We start from the raw sequence: 17029 nt of genomic DNA on the forward strand, positions 1-17029 counted from the left end.
GAAATGGAGCAAGAGTTGCTGCTGAAGTTGTAGGATCATTTCATTTACATATGCCTACGGGGAAGACTATTGTTCTAAATAATTGTTATTTTGTTCCCTCGATTATAAGGAATATTATTTCTATTCCATGTTAAACTTGGCTGGATTTTCATTTGTTATTCAGAATAATAAATGTTCAATTCTTAGAGATAACGTTCTTTATGGAAGTGGTATTTTAAACAATGGTCTGTATGTATGTGACGTAGAGTATAATTTACTACAAATTGAACATACTAATAAAAGAAAAAAGGGATGATAAAAATCTCACTTTCTTGTGGCACTGCGGACTTGGTCATATTAGTGAAAATAGACTGCGGACATTGCATAAGGAAGGGTTACTTGACCCCTTTGATTTTGAATCATATCCTACATGCGAGTCTTGTCTATTGGGTAAAATGACCAAATCTCCATTTAGTGGACATGGAGAGAGGGCTGCAGATTTGCTAGGATTGGTACACACAGATGTATGTGGACCAATGTCTACGCAAGCCATGGGTGGATTTTCATACTTCATTGCTTTCATAGATGATCGATCTAGATTCAGATATGTGTATTTGATGAAACACAAGTCTGAAGCCTTTGAAAAGTTCAAAGAATATAAGTATGAAGTGGAGAAACAAACCAAACATAGTATTATAACTCTTCGATCAGATCGAGGTGGTGAATACTTGAATGGAGAGTTTCTAGCTTATCTCAAAGAAAATGGTATAGTCTCCCAGTTGGCTCCTCCATATACTCCACAGTTGAATGGGGTATCTGAAAGGAGAAGTCGAACTTTGTTAGACATGGTTCGGTCCATGATGAGCTATGCGAATCTTCCAGTATTCCTGTGGGGTTATGCATTGGAAACCTCAGCATATTTACTGAATAAGGTGCCTTCCAAATCTGTTCCTCAAACTCCATATGAGATATGGAAATAAAGGAAACCGAGTCTTAAACACGTTAAGATTTGGGGATGTCCAGCTTATGTCAAGAAAATTGACCCAGATAAGCTGGAATCTCGATCTGTAAAATGTAATTTTGTGGGATATCCTAAAGAGACTTTAGGGTATTACTTTTACACCGATCATCGGGTGTTTGTCTCCAGACATGCTACCTTCTTGGAAAAGCAGTTTATCCTTGAAGGAAACAGTGGGAGCAAAATTGAACTTGATGAAGTACAAGAAGCACAAACTACTACGGATCAAGTGGAAACACCTGTTCAGACTGAACAACCTTCTGTGGAACAGCCCATTCGTAGGTTAGGGAGAGTGTCTCGCCAACTTGGGAGGTATTATGGCCTTGTCATTGAGAATGACAATGAGTTGTCAATCATTGATGATGACGACCCTGTGACCTATAATGAGGCTATGAGTAGTATTGACTCAGAGAAATGGCATAGTGCCATGAAAATCCGAAATGGAATCTATGTATACCAACCAAGTATGGACTCTAGTTGAGGCGCCTGAAGGTGTTAAGCCTATTGGGTACGAGTGGGTATACAAAGAAAGATTGGAGCAGATGGGCAGGTGGAGACCTATAAGGCCAGGATCGTGGAAAAAAGATTCAGACAAAGGCAAGGGATTGACTTTAATGAAACTTTTTTGCCTGTAGCCCTGTTAAAATCAATTCGGATTTTGCTTGCGATTACTGCTTACTACGACTATGAGATCTAGCAAATGCACGTGAAAACGGCCTTCCTCAATGGGAAACTTGAAGAGGAAGTGTATATGACACAGCCAGAGGGTTTTCTTTCCAAGGAAAATGAACACCTAGTGTGTAAGCTGCTGCGAACCATATATGGTTTAAAGCAAGCTTCTCGTAGATGGAACATCTGTTTTGATGAGACAATCAAAGAGTTTGGTTTTATCAAAAACATAGATGAACCATGTATCTATAAAAAGGTTAGTGGGAGCGCGGTAACATTTCTTGTATTATAATTAAAGAGGAGACGTCAAGAGAGTTGACACACATAACAACTTAGCAGACCCACTCACAAAGCCACTTTCTTAAAGTCACTTTGATCGTCATAAAGACAAGATGGGTATTAGATACCAGAGTGATTGGCTTTAGTACAAGTGGGAGATTGAAAGAGATGTGTCCTAACTCCAATCATGTATGATGATTTAGGAATAACTTTTATGTAATCTGTTTTGATTTCATTGATATTAATAAAAGACTTGTTTTGGTTTTATTGCGGGCTTTATCTATTTAAGTGTTTAAATAAGATATACCATAGTTTAGAGTAAAGCTTTTTATGGATTATAATGAGATCATAATAATGAGACCTAAAAGATGATAACTCTAAACTTAAATATTTCCTGGTCGTAGGATTACTAACTGGTAATTAGTAATCCGTAAAGATCGGTACATACTATGCTTGCTTCATTATGAAGGATGTTTGTTCTCATAGACATTTGTGTTGTGACACTATAGCTAGTATGTAGGTGCTTATTATAGAATAAGTTCACTGAACAAGACTCACACAGATGAACAACTGATGGAGTTCACTCACGTGTCAGCAGTTGTTCACATAGTGATAGTTGTACAAGTATCCTTAGACTTGAGGTCATCATAGTCATCTTGTGTACACTGAACTATGCTTTGGTTTAGTTCTTAGTCTCCAGGGACAATTATAAGGGCTCTACTGGGTATAGGAATTTGTACACGAAGATAGTGTATGATCAATAAAGAATCTACCCCTTCCAGTGAAGGAAGAGAATGTTCAATGCTGATCCACTTATGCTAGTTCAGGAATCTCTGGCCAGAGTGAATGAAATTAGAAAGGAGTTTCTAATTTATATTAAATAGAACTAAGCATAGCGAATGGGAAAGCAAATGATTAAATAAGATAGGCTTGACACAAGTTCCATGCCTTGTATTTAATCGTGACATTGCAGGGTAGAAGGAATTGATTGTACGGTAACTACTCACTGAATAGGTTCTTGGTATTCAAAGCAATGAATTCGTATTATCCGGATAGTCGCGATATGCTGAGAACTATCCTTCACGATGTAGGATAAATATGATTAATTTAATAATTAATCATATTTAATGAATTAGAGAATTTATATAAATAATGATAAAATAGTTTTATTATTATTTATTTCTACTATCGGCTTAATATTGAACCTACAGGGTCACACCATAAAAGAGAATGATTTAATGGTGGAGGAATTAATTAATAATGGCTGGTAATTATTTATTTGTGAAATAAATAATTAATTAGCAGATTTAATAATTGATTAAATGAGATTTAATTAATTCTTAATATTATTAATTAAGAATTTAATTTAGGAAATTAAATCAAGTGAGAGAATTATTTTTCTAAAGTGTTTAGAAAAGGGATTAATGATTAAAAGGTGTTTTAATTATTAGTTAATTGGTTAATAAGAATAATCAATTAAAGGGTTAAAAATAATATTTTATGGAAAATTTTCAGCTGAAAATTTTGCCTATAAATATACTATTATAAACCCTATTTGCCTCAACCCAAATAATTAACCCTAATTCTAAAGTAGAACAAGAGGGAGGCAACTAATTCTCTCAACCTCTTCCTCCTCCATCACATTATACTCTTGGTGGATACCGGTGGAGTGCTTCACACTTGAGGAGCAGCTGCTAGGGATTTCCGTTCATCGTTCTTGGATCGCTATTAAAGACCTCCATCTTTCCATTAACGTAAATCTTCTTAAGGTAAACATACTGAACTACGAATTAAATATTATTATTTGCATGGATCCTGCGGAGGGTTTCGGTTTTTTTTTTAAGATTTAAATTTACGTTTTCGTTGCGTTTATGTGCTAAAAACCCTTCGCTAACAAGGGTAGAGGTCAAGGTCAAGGCAAAGGATTTTCATCAAGTAAAGCCAGAATTACAAGTCAAGGAACAAGTTCTGATACTGGGAGAAGAACATGTTCTGATACTGGGAGAAGAACATGTTCTGATACTGGTAAAAGGATAAGTTCTGGTGAACATCTGGAACTTGATGAAGAAATTTCAAATCAGTTATTTCTTAAAGAAAATCCAGGAATGGACTTTGAGAGTCTAAATGAAGAAGAAGCTAGACTCAAAGCAGAAGGTGTCAAGACAAAATCTAAAGCTTCTGTTGTTGAAAAGAAATTTCCAAAGCCTAAGGGTATTGTGATAAAGGAAAGAATAAGTTCTGAGGCAACCAAAGCCAAATCACAAGTGGAAATTGATCCAAGGTTCAAGGGCAAAGAAAAAGTTGATGAACCTGTAAAGGTTTATATGCCAGTCATGGATAAAGAAATAATTGATGATGAAGAAGATGCTAATCTTACTCTGATGCAAAATGTAATATCCCGTAATTTTTTAGAATTCGATTAATAAAAGAATAATAGAATAAAATGTAATATCCCGTAATTCCTCATTTTGTCTGATTTTAATCCTTTTAATTCTATTATTCTTTTATTAATCGAATTCTAAAAAATTACGGGATATTACATACTACCTTCCTTAAAAAGAATTTGGTCCCCAAATTCAAAACAATCCTATACGTCTAGTGTTACTAATTTCCTACAGGTCAAACTTAGACTATGGTCCACAAGATCGAATCCTAGGGAATGTACTAGTCCCATACCTAATACACTCCGAAAGACAGCCTGCTCTGGATACCAACTGAGACAGCCCGCACTTCCGGACCGTTAATTCTAAATCAAAACTAATACAAAATACAATTTACTAATACGAAATTCTATTAGAAAGGAGACTTTACAAAAGCGCAGCTAAATGCGGAAGTCCAAAAGTCAAACAACTCCAAATCTAAGTCCTCGAACTCCAATGATTTCCAACTCGAATCTTATACGAAACCTGAAATAGTAAGAATGAGCTATACAACCCAGCAAGAAAACAATCGATCCAACTAGTTGGCCAAGTAACAGGAACACATATAACAAAATACAATATTTTATACGATACGATATACGAAAAACACACTTTTGCGATATATTCTTATTCTTATTCTTATTCGATACACACAATACACATACCACATAAACAACAATAATTCAAAATCCTTAATCCATGCCACGACCACTACAACCCGGTAATAAACAGCCTAAATTTTCATAAAACTGTCACTACAATCCGGTGACTGCGGTCCTAAGTTCTTATTCGATATTTTCACAAACGATGGCACAAATCAGAGATCCAAAATTATCGTCTGGACATCACACATATACACAACAATACATATACCGTAACACATCATACTTTCAAATATATAATCACTTAGCCCAAATTTTGATAATCAAATATAAACACGTAACATATAATTTTAAAAACACTCGTAAGACCGATCGAAAACTTACTTCAAAACCTGACCAGATCTGAATTTAGCCTTTTTGACCCTTTAAACGACGTTATCTTGAAAAATACGAAACATGAAAGTTGTAGATAACGAAAAGACCTCTCCGAAAAGTCCAGGATCACTGAATTCTAACTTAAGATGAATTTTCTACGAATTTTACAAGACTGCTGATTTTTATGAAGAAAAGCCCCTACGAATTTTGATGTTAAAAAGGAGGAAAACGATTAGGATGTATTTATAACGATACAAAACCCTATTTCTTAACCTACAAGTTATCCATATTAGAATCTGATCCAAATTTAGGCCCATTAGTCTAATCTAATTTTAAATCCTAGTCTTTGTCTGATTTTAATCCTTTTTATTCTATTATTCTTTTATTAATCGAATTCTAAAAAATTACGGGATATTACACAAAAGAAGATTTTTCAAACAACCTCTGACATTGCTTATATTAAACCTTCAAAGATACTCCTACCAGGATTCACCAAAGCTAAACAGATTCAATCTTTGAAGACTGCAACAAGTGGTTTTGAAGCAAGAGTTGTTACAGGAAAGGAAGCAAGAGATAAATCTGGGTTGGGTAGTTCTGATGAAAGAAGAATACATAACACTACCAATGATCCGACTTCCTTAAGTGAACCAGGTGTTGGAGCAACTCCTGAAAGATTGAATCGACTTGAATCTGTACAAATGGTTTACCATTCCTTTTTTAAAGAACATATCTTTTTATATTTTATGACAGATGGAAGGGTATACCAGATTAAGCAGAATGCTATACCACTGAAGTATTTTGAGCAACTGGAACATGTTGTATTCCTACTTCAAGTGAAAGATAAATTAACAGATAGTTCTGCAGGGTATTTAAAGTCTCAAATTCAAAGATAGAAGAAGTTTTATTCTGTAAAGTCTGACAGCACATACTGTCCCAAGTACAGAGATCACAAAGTTGATATTGTCGAAATGAAGCCTAACTCTGCTAAGATTATAACTACTTTTCTGGGTTATAAAGCTGTGAAATTCAATCTAGAGTTTGACAAGGCATATCTGATCAAACTAGATTAGGAGATAAGAAAATCTAAGATAAATGATCTCAGAGCAGCTATTTTTCAAACTGGAGAAGATACAGCTGAATTGATAAATGCTAAAAGGAGGATGGTTCATGAACTTGAATATGCTGAGAGATGTTTGTTGAAGAACTATCTTAGAACAACTCCTGATATCAAAGAGATCAGAAATTAAAGGCAAGTCAAAGATCTACAACTGCTTAAATTCTGAAGTTTATACAGACTGAAACTGTTATCAGAAGTTTAAGATGGTAAAGCTGAAAGGACTGTAAGTTGTAGCTATCTAGTCAAATTCTCATGCATTTGTACTTAATGTGTTTGACATTATCAATTATCTGTTGAACTTGTATATTATGCTAATTTACAAGTTGGGGGAGATTGTTAGATATATTTGATAATGTCATGTGTAATATGATTTGTGTTTAGTTTTCATATCTTACTTAACAGGACAAATCAGTTCTTAACTGGAAATCAGTACTTATACTGAAGATAGAACTTAAGATATCAGAACTTAAGTTATCAGAACTTAAGTGATCAGAAGATATTTATCAGGAGATAATATCAGGACTTAAGATGACTTTCAGATAAGACAGGCGGCTGATTGAAAGGAAAGAAGATCGAGGCTAAGACAGAAATAATTGTGCATGAAAAAAGAATTCTATGAAGAATAGAATACTTGGAAGAAAAGATAACTAGTTGATATATTTTAAGAAGCAGAATTATATTCCATATCAATTAGAATTTATCTTGTAACTGTGTAGTATATAAACACAGGCATAGGGTTTACACTATAAGTGTTATCATTATCGAAATTATTATTCTTTGTAACCCTAACAGCTCTCGTGATAATTTGTTCATCACTGAGAGATGACAGTTTCATATTGTAATAGAGTTTATTGTATTGAATAAAATCTGTTTTCTGTTACTTGAGTTCTTATATTCGATTTGATTGCGCTAAACACTGTATTCAACCCCCTTCTACAGTGTGTGTGACCTAACAAAACAAATATATAACTCGGTACTTGATGTTATCAAAATATAATCAAATGAGCCTCTAGCTCAATCGATTGAAGTCAAATGTTTGGATGTAGGTGTCACAAGTTCAATTCTACAAGCCAATAATATTTTTCCATAATTATTCAAATAAGGGTGCAAAATATTAATTTCGAATTATACGTTTTTCCTAAAAAAATTGAACCTATTAAACTTTTTACGACCTGAATTTCGAGTTTGAAATTTAAAGTTCGGTTGAACTCGAGTTCGTGCTCGAACCCAAACATTTTTAATCGAGTACGAGTCTGACAGTTTTCGACTCGATTCAGATTGATTATACCCTTAGTTGTTACACGAGTATAAAGTTAGTATATCGATGTGAGTTAATTATCCGATTTTCGATAATTAATAAATATTATTATATGGTAAGATATTATCAACAAGTTAATATGATAATATATTATCAACAAGAAGTTATTTATTGAATGTATAAATTAAAAAAAATTATAATCCCGTCGTTGCACATGAGTGTAAAGTTATTATATTGTAATCAACTAATTAACCAAGTCTTTGAATAATTTTATTCTATATAAATATTGAATTATATAGGTTTAGTCACCCAAAATAAAGAAAGAAGTATGTAACTCAATACTTGATTTTATCAAAATTTAACCAAATGAGCTTTTAGCTCAATTGGTTGAAATCATATATTTGTTATAAGTGTAAAGTTAGCATATCGAAATGAGTTATTCAATCAAGTCTCAAATCATTATGTTTTATATAAATGTAAAAATAAATATAAAATTTAATATAAGACAAGACAACTCGTGTAAATAAATAAGTTCTAACTCAATACTTAATGTTATATAAATTTAACCAAAAATGTCTCTAGCTTAAATAGTTGATGTGTTTAATTTCCAAATAGTTGGCATAATGTTCTAACTCAAGCCTTTGGTGTAACCTGATTTTATAACCAGGTAGTATAATGTTACTAAATTTTTTCTAATCATGGTTAAATTTTCTGTTGTTGCTGATTGTAAATCATATAGTCGGTAATTCATAATGAACTCGTATTTTTTGAATACTTTTTTTTGCAGTTTTAACAACTTTATTCAATTTCAGTATCTAAATTTCGTTTTTAGTAATAACCCAAAAGTTTTAAAACATTTTATGTTTTGATTCGGTTTTCTTTATTTGGTCGGGTTTGCCAATATATCAGTTAATCGAATAAAAATTCAGTTCAGTTTAATTTGTTCGTAATGCATAACCCTAATAATGATGTATTCACCATCTATCTTCACACCGATTTCTTAATTTATGTATTCACACCACTTTCTTAATTTACGTAAATTTTGGGATAGAGATTTTTGCTTTAATATACTTAAATTTTTAACCATTATGTAAAATTTTAAATTTTTACATCATATGTTACCAAATTTTGTGAAAATTTTATATTTCATGAAAAGATACATCCCAATTCCCACGTGCTTCGAAAAATCCAAAAGCATGAATGTTAACATATCTACCTAGTACCCCTACGACCACATTAAAATTGAACTCGACACCTAGGAAAAGAAACTGATCACGATCTTTGCGCAAATTTTGACCGTCCGATCAAATACCAACACATCTCAGCTTTCTGTTCACTTTAGAAACCGTTGTTACAATACTCATATTCTTTAGGCCTATACATACATTACACTGACAAACAATCAAAAACCTAATAAAAAACTTTCACATCGCTGTTGGCGGCTTTGTCGTTTTATCACTGTTGCTGGTACGAGGTTTGTTTTCTTTTAGCTTACTTATTTCTTGTTCTAATGCATAATTAACCTACGATTATCCTACTTTACTTCTTTTTCATTTTTCATCTTGTATTGTTTTCAGATCTTATTGTAATAACATACATAGTTTTATGATTTTCGGAACCCAATAAATGTAGGGTTGTTATGTTAGAAACTCTGAAAAATAAATGCCCAGATAAAAGATTAATGTGGACAAATGTTAATCTAGCCAAATGAACAAGTCCCCGTATAATAATATTTTTTTTAATCTTGGTAATTTACTGATTTGATAAATTAATAAATTCTCCTATCTCAAGGATGTTTATTTTTCGAGATTTTATTGTATCATGTATCATGGGTGAACGAGAATTTGGTGCCCTTTGTTTTGGCTGCAAACAAGTATGAAACTGAATTGTATGAATTGTAGTATAGGTTTGTTTTATGTTAGAACTCATAATTAAATATGGGGTATTTTGTAATGAATGCGGGTATTCTCTACTACTAGTAGGGAAATTGTTTTAGTGAAGACCTTTCACAAATCAGAAACAGTAATAAAACAACGAAAATAGCAGGTTATATGTTGAGACATTGTAATATTTGTGCGGTGGTTGAGCTCACTTGCGGGAGGTCAAGGGTTAACTCCTTGTGTGTGTCTAATTAATTAGCAAAAAATGAGAGAGATAGTAAATATGTAAAAGGTTCCTGTTATTATTATGGAAGTGGTATATTATGTAATAATGTGGTACATTTGCTCTTCTTTCAAATCATCGGGTTTTAACTTCTACAATATATGTATACTATTGGAGAAAGATTAAGTGTTGTTTAATTACTATGAACAAGAATTCAGTTTGCCTGTTTGTGTAAAAATGATGCCTTTTAATGAATAATAAGGATGTTATGTCGAATCATTATTTATCGTTTAATATCTATTTCATATCTATCTTTCTCCTTGACATTAATTAAGTCCTTTTCCCCAAGAAACAGAGCATCGTCGATGTATGTGGTCTATATATATTCTTGTTATTTTTCTATAGGTTAAATTGTACGCGGACAAGTGAGCATTGACGATGGATATGCCCAGAGAGGAGCAAATGGAGCAATGTATCCTATAATGTCTTTGTTTATTTTTCATTGATTACACATTTTGTGCACCCATAAATCATAATTACGATTTCATGCTAGATTTATACTTTAAAGTGAGTACTTGCTAAATATGCAAGTCCTCCTATGTTCTTAGGCCATGAACATGCTAGCTGCCATTTGGTTATCACTTAACTAAACTTTTCAGCTGAAACAGTTTCTGCAGGGCTGAAGTCAGATTTATGTACTCCTAAAATCGAGGAAGATGGGGTAAGCCATTAGTAATCTAGCCCAGAATTAACTAAATATTTCTTTAGCTAGTTCTCTTTTGAGGAACAGATTCTTTTAATGCCACTGTAATAGTTGTTGCTTTTCTTGTGGAATTTTCACCGTCGTATTTTGTAATTGATGTTACTGGTTCTACTGAACAATGTTCATGGGTCATTATCTGTTTGCAATTTTGCATGATTGTTTCGTCATACACCGGATTTTAGCTTTCAGTTACTGTATAATAAGAAAACTCTGCAGTCGTGTATGGGTAATGAAGATGAGTTTGTTAGGTAATAACTAGACATATCATTGCTATTTATTTTGATGAAACCTCTAACCACAAACTTATATGCATACTGCTTAGATTGCTTGGTTTATGATGATAAAATGGTTGGTATCGATATGTGATTCTTACTACTTTAAAAGTGCCACTACCATTTTTATTCTCATTTGGATTGTAATTGATGTTTCTTATAAGTTAAATTACCAGGCTGCAGGTGAAAAAGGAATGAAATCAGATACTACCTCATTTTTATCTTATTCAGAAGATGTTATGCCTACTGTGAATGGTAAGGCTGATCCAAACATGCAGTTGCAGTTCATTTTTATTCCTACGCAGTTCATTTTTATTCTCGTTGGGTCTACCTAGTCAGGTATCAGAGCCAAATACCAAATTTAGTAGAAGTGATTCGAAAACTATTGGGGACCTGAGTACAGTTTCTACTTAGAGACCGCTTGGGGCGTACAACTCATCTCTAGCTACCTATAGACTATATCCAGGAGTCTACATAGTGTTTTTAAGACCAAAGTGACAGACATTCTCTAATTAGGCACTAAGGAAAATGCTTGACGCCTGTTAACCTTTTCCAGGACCCTAAAAACTTTTTCTAGATCTTCATGAATTGCTAACGTATAAGTTTATTAATTTTTTATTGTTGTTCATTTTGCAAACTTTTTTTGTATTTATTATTCAGTTTTTTAGATTAAATAAACTTTAGCGAAGTATAACTAATTAAAAAAATTTCTCATTTACCCCGTTTTCCTTTTACGTTAATGCAATCAAAACTAACAACTGACGCTACATTATAATTATATATACTCGACCTTCTATTTCAGTCCCAGGTAATATAGAATTGCTGTATTTTCTTATATTGTTTGCTCACAAATCAGCTTATTAGTGCAGAAGTGGAACATGTAACTAGCTTCCTGCAGTCATGTTAGAAAAATTTGTGAAATTAGGTTGATGGGCTTTCACCACAGGAATGGAAATTTAAGCCTATGTTTATAAAATATGTAGTAATTAGCAGAGGTTACCAAGGCATTAATTCTTTCTTGAAATTTGTAGTCACTAGACTGCTACGAGAATAACTGGTTTTCTGTCTTACATATTCTTCTTTACAGGATATAATGGAAAATCTAGTTCGTTGGGTGATGCTTACTTTGGTGGCAGCAATGAGTCATCTAAAGTATGTCCTCTTCACTTTATCTTTTTATTGGGTCTCTTGCGGCTAATATATGGCATCTTTTATAAGCAACAAATTGATCACTCGCTTATGAATAGTGGAGGAGACATTATAGATATCTGTTTCTTATATTCTTTCCGCCTTTTTTCTTTCAGGGTACCATAAACTTCTTTATTTAGCTGCCTTGCTGTAGTCTCATGTTACCGGGACTTTGATGGGTGCTGATAGGCAACAACATATTTTTCTTTAGCAGGGTCTCTGCAGGGATTTGACTCGTATGGATCTGGAACCATGCCAAATGAATCTTGGAGTTCACCAAATGTTTGTGATGGCAGAAATAGCACCACTGATGTCTTTAGGAGCGAGAAATCTGCTCTTGGTACTACTATTACAGGGAAAATAAAAGGTTTCAGCAACCCCGTAATAACAAATAACAAGTTCACTAGCAGACCCTCCAACTTTCCACCGAATATGAATTCACAACGCTATGCTGCCTCACCCAATATGTCTAAGTCCCATGCTCACACACAGCGTCTAAAACCATCAAATCAGGTACTTGTATCATATATGCATTAAAAATATGCAAATTTTACTTTGTTATTATTGATTATTTAGTAATAAATGGCCAGTTTTCTGGTAGTAACGACATTATTTGATGACTTATTTGATAAATGTTTTCTGTTTTTCTGATCTAGATACTATGATATGCAACTCACTATAGTATTAATTAGTTTAAGTTTAAAAAAGAACGAGGTTACCAAATTTTATTATAGGAGTGCCCGTGGCCTGGTGTACAAGGTGTTTAACTCTATTCTCTCTGTTTAGGTTGACGCCTCATGAATCGTGTTTCTGTACTAGTTCTGGTTTAGGTCTATGGCTAGTTTAAAGTTTATATTAGTTATGCCAGATTCCAAACCTAATTATACTAATAACAATAAATTCTTGGTCATATGCTGCAGCTAAGTTCTGGTTATAGATCAGCAGGTCATTTTCAACCACTCGGGAAATTCTCATCATATACCGCAAATAACCAGCGCAGTTACTATGCTCGTGATGCTGGCTTGAATGATAGGCCTAATGCTAGAATGTGGAGTGAAGGATATGATCAGAAAGAAAAGTCCAACATGCTCGGAGAACTTGAAGCCACGGCTGAACTAACTCGTGGTCCCCGTGGCCAGGGAAGTAACAAGGTTTCTACACCCGATGAGGATACAAGGATAGGGTTCTCTGTACAAAGAGATCAATATAACCTGGAAGATTTTCAGACCAACTATGATAATGCCAAGTTTTACGTTATCAAGTCATATAGTGAAGACGATGTTCATAAATGCATCAAATATAATGTTTGGTCAAGTACCCCTAATGGCAATAGGAAGTTAGATGCTGCTTTCCATGATACGCAAGCCAAAACAAATGACTCGGGCACCGAGTGTCCGATTTTCCTCTTTTATTCGGTAAGGTTTAATTCGGAATCTTGGATCTGTTAATGTTGATTGTTCCCATATGTTATATCAATTTTTTCATACACTCAAAAGTTAACTAGAGTCCAGCATCACATTATATGAAATTTATATTTACTTCTTTGAAGTTTACTTGTGTATTGAATCATACTCGATTAAGTTTCTCCTAATTTTTCTCCTATAATGTCAGGTTAACGGGAGTGGGCAGTTTGTAGGCTTAGCTGAAATGATTGGACCGATGGATTTTGCCAAGAACATGAACTTTTGGCAGCGTGACAAGTGGAATGGGTTTTTCCCGGTGAAGTGGCACATTGTTAAAGATATTCCGAACACCCAACTGAGACACATTGTCATCGAAAGCAATGACAACAAACCTGTAACGCATTCTAGGGATACGCAGGAGGTATTCATCTCTATATAATTACCTACGGATCTTTATAATATAAAAAACACTTAAAATTACAAAATATATTTAAAGCAAGGATAAAATTTTTGGGTGACTGGAGTACGAGTTTCTTATAACATTTCAGTGCTATATGTATTCCCTATAATTGTTCTTTGTATAATTGTTACGGTGTTGTTTTCTCTGAAATATCTAATATTGTGGAGATTGATCTCTATTTCTTCAGATTGGGCTCCAGCAAGGTTTGAAAATGCTAAGAATATTCAAGAGTTATTCAGGAGTGAGATCAATGTTGGATGATTTCAAATTCTACGAAGACCGGGAGCGGTCACTTCGGGCGAAGAGGAACAACATGCGAGCTCCTCAAACAGAGATGTGCACCCATCATGATTTCCCAGTAAGCTCAACTTCTACTCTCATATAAGTTTTCTTACCCACTTACCATATTATGCTTTTAACTTGCAGTAAAGAAATACTGACCATCTGCATGTACTCATGCTCTGCAGAAGCAGCAAAGAGCAGGAGAAAGAACAAACAGAGGAAGATTTACTAGTAACAAATTTCCAGACCCCACGTCATCTATAATCGGTCAAACCAGGAAACTCTCTATCAATCATTAAACTCTCCCATGAATACGTGATGAAGTCAAGTGTCGAACAAGAAGAATTCTAGGAATAATAGAATCACCATAGCTGGCATACTTTGTTAATTAAACATTACTGAATTTTATTGTTGAATGTGGTTTACGCCACTGGTTCTCATTCTTAGTTGATGGTGATCAGCGGGTTCTTTGGCTTCCCTTTTGTGGGATCTTCTTCCCCTTCAGACATGCTGTATGTTGACTTGTTTGAGATGATCAAGGTGCTTTTTTGACACCGAATTTTAAACATTTTTATCATAAGTTAACTTCTTTCCAAGTACACCCACGCACACAGGGAGTTTCCACCGCGATGACTTTGCATCTAGGAAATTTTAGATACCTCAGAGTAACTCTAATGGAATTTGTGCATATTTCTGAAAATAAATATTTTAATAAAATGCTAATGATTTAGGATATTGTAGTGTATTTTAAGTTTTAACAACACTGGTCATCTAGCGGCGATTATATAATATATTTTCTTAAATCTATCATTTAAGAAAATAAGTAGGGATGACAATTTGTACCGAATCGATGGATACCCGATCTGTATCGATTTGATCAGGTTTTACCGAACCCGAATATTTCGGGTTTGGATTCGGGTTCGGGTTTGATTTTTAAACCTGAACCATTTTTGGGTCGGGTTTGGTTTTAAGGCATACCGTTTCGAACCCGACCCGAAAACCCGAAATCCGTTCCGTTCTGACCCGAACCCGAACCCGATCCGAAACCGGTGTTATTATATAATTAATATTTTATATTTTATAAGTAATAATATAATATATTACTAATATTAGTACTAAAAAATTATACTTTTTACAAATTATTGCATTAAAATTGTTTAAATATGTTTTTAACAGCATTTTCGCTACAAGTATACTAAAGGTCAAGATTGTTGCATTATTTCACCAACAATTTTATTCATAGAGGTATATTATCCATTATCTTTTCAAAACCCTCTAATTAAATCCTAAAAATTTTAATATCGTAATATTTATGAGCACTTTGCTCAAACCTGATCCTAGTAATTTTTCACTAGAGATTGTGCAAATTAAGGTGCAATTTGATAGTGATCTACAAACCCGAATCTGAACCGAACCCGAACCAAAGCCGATGAGTTCGGGTTTGGGAAAAATAATCGGGTTCGAGTTTGGTTTTTGCTAAATCCGTTTCTACCGATCCGATTGTCATCCCTATAAATAAGTGTATAAACAAACTCATCTTCAAAATCATTCCATGTACCTTTGGGTACATAGGATTTTTTTTATATTACCCTATGTAAAGATACATTTGCATATTAAACAAAAGAACATATGAATAAGTGACATTTTGAGAAGTAAAAATATTATCCTTCAGCGTATATATAGTTTTTTCTAACCTCTTTAGCAAGATATATCATATGCATATAACAAAAAATTTTAATATACAGATTACAAAATTTACAAATTAAATTAGGAAAGAGGAGAATACTGGAAATTTCTTTAATTTACCGGTTGTTTACATTTTGACTCGAAGAGAAATTTTAGAAGAATTATGAAGAATTTCTTTAACTACCAGGACTTGTCTTTTATAATTTGACTTGAAGAAAGTATTAGGAAAAATTTAGAGAATTTCTTTAATTATTGAAGACTTGTCGTTTACATTTTGAATTAAAAAGAAAGTTTGGGAGACCATAAAATAGTTGAGATTTCTTTCTTCAATTACCAGAGATTTGGCTTTATATTTTGACTTGAGAAGAAAGTTTAAAAGAATATAAAATAATTGATATTTCTTCAACTACGTTTATATTTTGACTTGAGAAGAAAGTTTAAAAGAATATAAAATAATTGATATTTCTTCAACTACGTTTACAGGTGAATATCATATAATTGAGATTTGTTTATTTAATAATTGAAGACTTGCCGTTTATATTTTGACTTTAGGATAGAGTTTAGGAGAATATAAAATAATTGAGATTTCTTCTACTCAATAATTTAAAATTTTAAAAAATTAGTAAAAATAAGACGAGACGATATGAAAGGCGTCATCTCATTGTCCCTGTCATCTCCTTTATACAAATATTAGTTTACTAAGCCAAAAAGGCCTTCTATGCTCAGTTTTCTTATCCGATCTTGGTCATTCTAAAATATAAATAATAAATAAATATAATAAATCAAAAAGTTCAAAAATCCATTCTCTCGTTAAACATGTTTATTCAATGAGTGCTCTCTCATTATTCACAAATTTAGTATCATAACATTATCTTAATTATTAGTCAATAATCAATGTAATATTTATTCTGTTTAATAATTTTAAAATTGAGAAAATTATAAAAATAGATTGAAACGTGAAGGGCGCCACCTCTCCACACACTCGTCTTCTCCTTTAATAAGTATAATATAATTATATAATAATTTTAAAAAATATGGAGAAAATACATTTTTAGATACCTATCTTTGTAATCCTTCATTAGCTAAAAATTAACAGAAATTTTTTATGAAAATATAATAGGATAAGTTGATTTTAGGGGAAACGCTATTAAAAAA

The 17029-nt window shown here is 33.0% G+C and overlaps 1 protein-coding gene across 2 annotated transcripts; it reads left to right on the plus strand.

The window, feature by feature from the left end:
- The first annotated feature begins 8994 nt into the window (after window positions 1-8994).
- On the plus strand, window positions 8995-14790 carry LOC141720812 (uncharacterized). 2 transcript variants are annotated; one of them, XM_074523450.1, is made up of 10 exons: window positions 8995-9191; window positions 10226-10292; window positions 10480-10541; window positions 11032-11110; window positions 11943-12006; window positions 12256-12556; window positions 12964-13458; window positions 13655-13867; window positions 14094-14264; window positions 14374-14790. In XM_074523450.1, the coding sequence occupies exons 2-10, from the start codon at window positions 10259-10261 to the stop codon at window positions 14485-14487; spliced, it is 1533 nt and encodes a 510-aa protein (XP_074379551.1). In that variant the 5' UTR covers window positions 8995-9191; window positions 10226-10258; the 3' UTR covers window positions 14488-14790. The 2 variants fall into 2 exon arrangements, with proteins under 2 accessions (XP_074379551.1, XP_074379555.1); XM_074523454.1 differs by having other exon boundaries at window positions 8995-9184.
- Window positions 14791-17029: the final 2239 nt, after the last annotated feature.

Source organism: Apium graveolens, chromosome 1 (assembly GCF_009905375.1).
Source record: "Apium graveolens cultivar Ventura chromosome 1, ASM990537v1, whole genome shotgun sequence".
Taxonomy (NCBI): Eukaryota; Viridiplantae; Streptophyta; class Magnoliopsida; order Apiales; family Apiaceae; genus Apium; species Apium graveolens.